At 43.8% G+C, this 9,488-nt stretch overlaps 1 protein-coding gene across 1 annotated transcript in view; it reads left to right on the forward strand.

Annotated features, from left to right (window-relative positions):
- The window catches only part of bmp7b (bone morphogenetic protein 7b), a 32,239-nt gene extending 28,925 nt beyond the window's left edge, over positions 1 to 3,314 (forward strand). Inside the window, exons 6-7 of the mRNA XM_080764375.1 lie at positions 275 to 385; positions 1,341 to 3,314. Of these exons, the coding sequence (XP_080620501.1) occupies positions 275 to 385; positions 1,341 to 1,490 (261 nt within the window). The 3' untranslated portion in view covers positions 1,491 to 3,314. The remainder of the gene's footprint in view (positions 1 to 274; positions 386 to 1,340) is intronic.
- Positions 3,315 to 9,488: the final 6,174 nt, after the last annotated feature.

Genomic DNA, 9,488 nt, shown 5'->3' on the forward strand with positions numbered 1-9,488 from the left:
CCAAGTTTGAACCAAATCGTATCAAAACTGTCCGAGTTATCTTTGTGACAGTAGCAAACAAACAAAGACGCCAGCCATAACATTACACCCACTATACGCTGGGCGCCGGTGTAGCTAGTTTCAGGTCTCCCTTGTAGAAGAGATGTGTATCTCCATGGGACTTCCTGGAAAAGTACACGTTAAATAGTACCTCTATAGTTCCTTGTTCCACTGTCCCTTACTAGCTTGTTTTTCCTATCTTTCCCCCTCTGGCTGTCTCCCATTTCGCCTACAGGACTGGATCATTGCTCCAGAGGGCTATGCGGCCTACTATTGTGAGGGAGAGTGTGCCTTCCCACTGAACTCCTATATGAATGCCACAAACCACGCCATTGTGCAAACACTAGTAAGTAGCCATGACAACGGGAAACATAAACCCCATAGTGCATTGCCAGCAGCCGTGTCAGGGTCTAATCATGCCCAAATGTCAAGGGAACACCGCTTCTATCAGATCTTGAAAACATTTGAAAATATTGTCAGGTTGAAGTTAAGTGGACTTGTCATCATGTAAAGGATTTTCACAGCACAAATGCCTGCTCTTATTTGGTTTATATTTTCCTGATTGGACCTTGAAACTTGGTGGTCAGCATGTTTTTGAGGCAGTGCTGTCAAAGCTTTCACAGAAAGTACAGTATCAACTTCCTTTTTTCCCTACACAGTCATACTGTGTATTCCATCTCTCTTCAATTTAGTGACATTTAACAGCATTCTCATGATGTGTGGAATAAACACGATCACCCTCGTCCCCCATGCGGTTAAACGTTGCCTGTTTAAACCGTTAGGTCATCATTAGTCTCACGTAGCCACAAGATCACCAGATATTTCTGCTGTTTGAATTCATGTAGGCTTACTGTTTCGTAAAAGTCGGTATTTTTTGGCCTCTCCAGATTGGAATTTAATTGGTTTTGATCAAGTCTGAACATGGGAAAACTACATGGAAACTGATAAAAGCTAACCTGGTGTGTCTCAGTTTACTTTGATGTACGACGGAATTGCTTGCCAGAAATCTGCAAGATCTACATGCTCAAAACGGCACAGTCATACAACAGAGAATTACTCACATCCAAGTTGTAATGTCATTAGCACAGCATTCAATAGTTTGACGATGTCTGAATAATATACACACATATATCTTACCACTTGCAAATGTGGACAGTCACTCAGTCCTAAAGATCTGTCTGTATCTCCTATCTTGAGTGTAATTGATATTCCACTGCTTGTCTGTTATTTTGGGCAAGCAACAGGAATGCAAACGAAGCATGAATTGGCCTTCACTCTCCATCATCTTCCCTTCATGGCAGGTTCACTTCATCAACCCAGAAACGGTTCCAAAGCCCTGCTGCGCTCCCACGCAGCTCCACGCCATCTCAGTCCTCTACTTCGATGACAGCTCCAATGTCATCCTGAAGAAATACCGCAACATGGTGGTCAGAGCCTGTGGTTGCCACTAGACTGTCAGCAACTTTACACACGCACGCACACACACACACACACACACACACACACACACACACACACACACACACACACACACACACACACACACACACACACACACACACACACTCACACACAATAAAATGAACAACAAAATCATCACTCGCATTTACGCACACAAACAAATGCACGCATGCACACATGCCTGCACCAACACCTTCGTGTGTGTGCTCACAGACACATGCATGCATTCACGCATAACAATCGATGCAAACATGTTGAGGACCTACATTAGCTGAAGCCAGTTTACTGGGCAGAGGGAAACTTATTTAGCTCGAGGTTTATATTTTGAATGCCGTAGTCTGGTGCCCATTGGTGGTGCCGTGAGGATATAATTGCAAGTAGGCCCCTGAATAATTGGCGAAACACTAAGATAATAAGATTTTAAAACCATGTCATAGCGATAAATACAGTAGGAATGCAAATTACACCATGTTAGTTCCATTGACCCAAGCTGGCACACAATCGATTAATTTATCATTAAATTCACGCTGTTAAGACTTTCAAGTGGGCGTCGCTAACCCAGAAAAGGTTGAGAACCACTAGAGGAGCCAATGGAGAAAGAAAATAATTGACAAGGAGGAACATTTCATACACTGACATGCACACCCATACACACACGTGTACACGTGCACACACAGGCACACAAACGCACACACAAAACACGTGCTTTCTACTGTGTATAATGAGACATTTAAAGCAGTGATTGTATATTAATACACAGTCAAAACACAATCTTTTGTTCATTTCAATTACCTTTTATTGTAGTTCGAGTGATTTTCTTACTGTACTGTTAGATGTTGCTTTCTGTGTTTTATATGACTGAGAGACCTGGACGTAGGTTCTGAATCTTTTGAGCTCTTCAATGTATAATACTGTGTAAATAGTTTTTCAAAACAAAGTGAGAAGTGTATTTATTTCTTGGCAATGTCAATGTTGGGGCCCGGGGTCGTGTTTCTCTCTGTACACAATGCCGCCTGTGTGTTATAGTACATGTAATAGTACATGTACTTTATTACTATAGTAATAAGTAATAGTTCATCCCACCAGCTCTGAGAAACTGATAACAATGTTGGCAGAATATGACTTTGACACAAGCTGACAAATTCTCCTATTTTGTACCTCCTGTCTGTCTGTCTGTCTGTCTGTCTGTCTGTCTGTCTGTCTGTCTGTCTGTCTGTCTGTCGGTCTGTCGGTCTGTCTCTATCTCTCTCACCCGTTCTCTCCCTCTCAGTTTTTCCGAATAATATTGCACAGTGCACATTGGTGGTGTGGCGTGGTAAATCTATCATCTAAGTACATGGAGCAACATGGGAAACGCTTCGGTCCTTGCTCCGCTTCACCATAATCGTGTTCTCTGTTTCAGTCAGAGAACGTATTGCCACGTAGCGTTACAGTACATCCGCCTCAACTGTTGAAAATATGACAACGGTTAAGTTGTTGGCTTAAGATCAAGACGGTGACTTAACCACTTTAATCCTGACTTTCCCATGGGGAGCATTTCATTATAGGCAGAAAGCTGTCAATCTGTGAGCTTGATATTTAAGAAAAAAAATCGGAAACAAATGTCGAAGAATCTTGGAAATAGGGCTTTTAGGTGGTTAAACCCTGTCGTTGTCATAGTCTTCTGTCTAAATTAGGCTTTACTTAAAGGGCCTTATTTATTGAGAGTTGGCGAGGCTGCCGTTCCATGTTATCCTGAAACAATGCCCCCCCCCCCCTCCATCCATGTTTTACTGCTGAACCGGTACAACAATAAACTGGGAGAAAAGCAACAATGAACAGCTTGTGAAATGCCTTTTCTTTGCACATCTGGCCAATGAGTGGAATTGAAATCGCCAAGAGGACGCATGCTGATAACTGGCACTCTCTCACACACACACACACACACACACACACACACACACACACATGCAGATCCCCATTCACCAGAACTATGCCCTCCACCCTTCTCGACCATGTGTGCCCGGCCTGCACCAAACTACACCCGCCCCTCCCAGCATTCTGTCTGTTTATTACAAAGCCTGCTTTAGATTAGTTATCCATGCCACCCGCAGACTTCCAGCCCTATTAAACTCAGCCTCTGTGTGTGTGTGTGTGTGTGTGTGTGTGTGTGTGTGTGCGTGTGTGTGTGTGTGTGCGTGCGTGCGTGCGTGCGTGCGTGCGTGCGTGTGTGCGTGCGTGCGTGCGTGCGTGCGTGGATGTGTGGCATGTGTGTGGGTGTGTACGTATACATGCTTGTGTCTGTCTGTGAACATGTGTGTCTGTGCATGTGTGCATGCGTGTGTGTACAGTACGTGTGCGTCCATGTGTCTGGGTCAAGAGACATTTCATGCCAACCCCCCCCCCCAAAAAAAACAGCGCCCTCTGCTGTTTGTTTGTTTCCTTTGAATGTGCCTCTGGGGACCCCGCCCAATAGAATGTGTGGATAACAGGATGTTGGCCCTCAGCCCTTCATTCCACTAATCCCCAATGCCGTTCTGAATGCTCCTGCCGACAGATTCAGTAGCGCAGCTCGGAATCTGTTCTTGAGGTATTTCATGCCAAGATTACTTCCATGTCTTCCAAGCACTGTCATGCGCTGAACGGTGGGTGGCTCGTCAGTAGAACTAGAAGGGTGAATTCCATTTTCCTATGAGTTTCCTATTATGTTCATGAATTCAGCCTGACGGACATTGGTGGACATTTACCATAATGGAACATATGGTACATGGTGCATTTTATATAGCGCCTTTTTCCATTCACACACATATTCTCACACCGACGGTGGAGGAAACTACTGTATGCCAGGCACCTAACCTGCTCAATAAGGGAGCAAATAGGGGTTCAGTTTCTTGCGCAAGGACACTTCAACGCTGACTCTAGGGGAGCCCAGGATCGAACTGGGAGACTTCCGGTTCTCAAGCAGCCACTCTACCTCCTGAGCCACTGCTGCCCCATATCCATCCATCCATCCATCTTCAACCGCTTATCCGTAGTCGGGTCGCGGGGGCAACAGCTCCACCAGAGTGCTCCAGACTTCCCTCTCCAGAACAACATTAGTGACTTCCTCCTGGGGGATCCCGAGACGTTCCACGGCCAGTGAGTCGATGTGTTTCCTCCAACTGCGCCTTGGTCTGCCCCGGGGTCTCCTCCCAGTGGGACGTGCGTTGAGGACCTCCCTAGGGAGGCGTCCGAGAGGCATCCTATTAGAATGGCTATTTGCAATAGCTGTAAGTGAAAGTTACAGTTAGCTTAACCCTGTCGTTGCTCCCTGACCCTGCTACAGATGTTGACATAGATTCTGATGTTATGTGAGTATACTATGTCCTTCATTTCTGTGTACCACTCTGCATTATACAACAAGAAATGTTGCCCAACATCCCTGAAATCTCCAACTTAAACACATCTGAATTACATTTAATTTGGTTGAATAATGCATGGATCATAATGTATCATAATCTCTGTGTTTCTCTGTAGGCTATACTCAGAGAGACACAGTACTCAGCCCCAGTACTTGAGTCAATGTAGAGATACTCCTGGTCACTTAATGGCAATGTAATGCAATCAGGTATAGGACAGGCTTTTTTTGTGTTTGGATGTATGGGCTTTCATGGCCAGAAAGTAGTTTTTTGCTACCCAGTAGGCGTTCCTATATAACTACATGATGATGATGTCACTGGCATATGTACAAGCTTACGCCGCATCACATCACGGATGTGCGTTGGTGTGTACCGCCCTCATGATTTATGCCTGCGCGTTGGTTCCCACAGCACTAGTTTCCTGGTTGGGAGCTCCTGGGGTCTGTGGTAGTGACCGGCCACATGGCCTCATTGGCTGCCCCCCCCCCCCCCCCCCCCCCCCCCCCCCCCCCCTACAGATGTTGTTTACATGCTCCTTAATCACACATACAGCCCAATGAATGAGGGCTATTTATTTACCCATCATAAAAGGTCTCCACATTCATAAAGGATGCATTGCCCTCTGCTGGGGAATAGAGTGTGCCTATAGTTATGCCAGGGACAGTCACACTCACGCATGCACACGAACACACACACACACACACACACACACACACACACACACACACACACACACACACACACACACACACACACACACACACACACACATAGATCGCTCTACGACGTGCTAGGGTTGTTGTTATTGGCGGCAGTTCACCATAGATCTGCTCTTTGGTTGGATGAGTTTTCCAGGAGATGTTTTTAACACACATCTTGTATATGTGCCATCAAGGCGGTCTTGTAATTCCTTCTTCATAGTCCATGTCTCGGCACCATATAATAGGATGCTTTCAACACTCTGAAGAGAGAGACCTTGGTGGAGGTTGAAACGCTGGACTGCCAGACTCCGAGGAGTTTGTTGCAGGCATTCCAGGCTTGTCCCTTTCTGGCAAGAAAGTCCTTTCTCACATATATGAACCCAGATATTTAAAGTCCTCGACTTCCTTAATGTGTGATCCATCCATTGATGTAATACTTGGATGGGTAGCGTCCTCATTCATAAGCATGCACTCTGTTTTCTTGGCGTTTAACTTGAGTCTTACTTTGGAAAATGAGATGGTTAGACATAACAATAATTTGGCCTACACACAGCAACTTTACTATATGTACAATTACAGGTGTAAGAAAAAAAACGTTATTGTGCGAACTGAATTATGCAGTTACAGAAGAATTTGGAATGGAGAGGAGAGAATATGTGGCAAGGACCACAGAACACAACACAGGTTATATAACAGTCAGCACAGTCAGGTCATCAAATGCATGATTCAGTACAGTAGTGTAAAGGGCCACTAAAGGATGAGGTCACGCTGAAACTACATGGTCTGGGAACGCCCATATGGTACCTTTTCCTCCTTTTTTTCTTCGTTTTTGGTCCGGGTAGGGTGTAAAATGTCTTCTAATTAGTAAGGCCAGGCGGGGCCTCGGGCCAGCCCAGGTAGGGCCCAGGTAGGGCCGGGCCTTTATTTTCGGGCATGTTGAAGCCTGTTTTCGACGGCTGCCGGGCACGGCTGCGCAAATAACTTTGGGGCAGGCCTGTCTATAGAGTTTGAATGGACAGATATCAGTCAAAAGGGAGACATCGAAGAGGATCAACAAATGGAATGTCACCACAGGTCAGCTCCATATATAGAGATCTAAGGGTTTGAGGTCAGATGTAGAGTTGCTGGCTATCCAGGGTGTGATGAGGTCATATGTGGTGTGACGGACGGACTGACAGGTTTTTCAGGTTTTCATAGACAACGTCCAATATACTGTTATATGGTGAATTTTGGAACCTTTCCTTTTTTGGTTGCACTAAGACAGATACACTTCCTCGTGCAGGTGTAAAACATATCCAGTATCATTTGCATCGTTCAAGTGACATGGATAACAAAATAAAATAAAACAAGAAACACTGTCACCATGTGGTTCTGGGGCATATAAATAGACAAGACTAACTACACACAGGTGAACTGAAACACACAATCAACACTGGGATAGGCTAACAGGCAACAGGACACAGGTGGCTAGGGTTACACTAATACAGGGAGGTGAGACAAGGCAGGTGACAGAAAACAAGGCAGACAGGAAATCACAGAACACTATACTACTACAAAATAAGGTACAGAACACAAATACAAGTAATAAGTCCCAAAACACAGACAAAGTCCAAGGGCAGATGAGCTTACCGTGACACCTGTCTCACCTAGACACAGCATCTAACACGAATTGTGACGGGACAAGATTCAATTTATCCCCGGAGCAAGCAGGTCGGCTCTATTAAAAAAATAAAATCAGCACTTGCGCAGGAAGCTTGGTAGGAGTAAAGTTACATAGTGCTGCTTTAAACCTTTATTGAATATAGTATTTTTATGAATAAATGATTATATAAATGTATTAGACAATCATTGAAACAAGTCTGAATGACATCTAATTTACAATTGTTGGACAATGCATGGATCATAACTAGCCTATGAAGTACATCATCATTTAGCAATCAAAAAATATTTTTTTACTGCACTACTCAATAATGTAGGTTGTAATGCCCTCTGCTGGGGAATACTGTGTAACTACATGTATTAAAGTGTTTGCATGTGTCTGTATGTATTTGTACAGTATTACTATTTGTAGACATTTAGAAGTTAGGTTCAGTGGTTGAGGTCGGAGTTATGCCTAAGTGTCAGATATCAGTCACAGAGCCGTGAGCTTGTAGATCAGCTATTTTTGGTTTTAGTGTTAGAGGTGTGTGTGTGTGTGTGTGTGTGTGTGTGTGTGTGTGCGTGTGTGTGTGTGTGTGTGTGTGTGTGTGTGTGTGTGTGTGTGTGTGTGTGTGTGTGTGTGTGTGTGTGTGTGTGTGTGCTTGGAAATTGAACCTTGATCTACTGTAGTATGCTAGTAAATCAGGCCTACTACAGTCAGCAACAAAAGTTCCATTCACCAGTCACCACACACTCACTAATATGCACGCAAGCACACACACTTTCACTTTCACATGAAACTTTCGATATGACTCTATCAAGTAGTGTTCACAATTTGCACCATGTTTTTTTGTTTTTTTATATAACTTTGTTTATTGGTTTTTTTCACAGAAGCATTATTTAAATACTGAGTTTGACAAATAATAAATGGTGGCATTGACAGCTTCTCTTAAATAAACCCCACAATTATGACATAAAAGAGTAAACACATTGAATTTTCACCCCAAAGAAAAAGGACAACAGAAAACAAGACAAACAAACCTTAAATACAACATCAGTAAAAGTCGAAAAAATAAAAGGCAGACAAAAACAGACAAAACAGTACACAACATCCTATCAACAATCATAGGTACATGATACATCCATAATCCAATACAATACAATACAATACAATCCATACAATCACAGTATAAGCTACTTTTACAACAACAGTCCAGCAGACCTCACTCATCCCCAAGCAGAGACGGAAGAACCATTCAAGGAGTGTCTAATCTTCTCCAGTTTTACACAGTACAAGGTGTCCCTAACCCAATGAGTGTGAGAAGGGGAAGTGGGCGATTTGCCAGTTGGTCAGAATTAGTCTCCTAGCTAACAGAGTGACAAAGGCCAAAACATCCCTCTCTGGTTTAGAGAGCGACGGTACTGAGTGGAAAAACACCAAACAGGGCCCCCAAAGGTGTGGGTTCCATTCTTTGCCCGACTATCTTTGATAAGGAATTAAAGATATCTGTCCAATATTTGTGTAGAGAAGGGCAGAGCCAGAACGTATGGATGAGGTCTGCGGGAGCCTGCCGACATCTATCACACTCAGGAGACACATCATTATATATTCTAGACAACCTGGCCTTGGTGTAGTAGACACGGTGCAGTAGTTTACATTGAATAAGAGCATGCCTCGGCTCGCACAAATAGAGAACCCATGTACCCGATGTAGAATTGTACCCCAAACTTCCTCAGTTATCTCCTCTCCTATATCCACCTTCCAACAAGCCTTTTTGCACCATGTTTTAACTGTGAATTTTGTGAAAACATATGGTATATCTGCATGCAGTAGCCTATATTCTACTACAGCAGGACAGGAGACCTTTGGACTATAGGAAATACCTACAATAATATGCAATCTGCATAAACCAGTTTGCCATTGTTGTTTTCTTTTAGTTTTTTATTGTTTTTTTCCCATCATATGCTGCCCATAATGTCCAAGGTCCAAACTAAAGTAAGTTTTGCTCTTATGTTCTGTAGGAATGACCGTGTTAGTGGCTGGAGAAACAGTACAGAGTCGGCATTGGTAAAGGTTAACCATTTATATGTTAATTCACCAAAGGAGCACTACCAACTGGCATAAATACAGGAAGCTCTCTACTCCCAGCACAGACTTCACTTCAGTTCACTGGCAAAATGGCAGCCTTTTATACCCAGCTGGAGATAATGAGAATGGACTATCCCAGGGGTTTTCAACTGATTATGAACCAGGGACCACCACGCTGACTAA

Source organism: Protomyctophum bolini, assembly GCF_963924005.1.
Source record: "Protomyctophum bolini genome assembly, chromosome: 5".
Lineage (NCBI taxonomy): Eukaryota > Metazoa > Chordata > Actinopteri > Myctophiformes > Myctophidae > Protomyctophum > Protomyctophum bolini.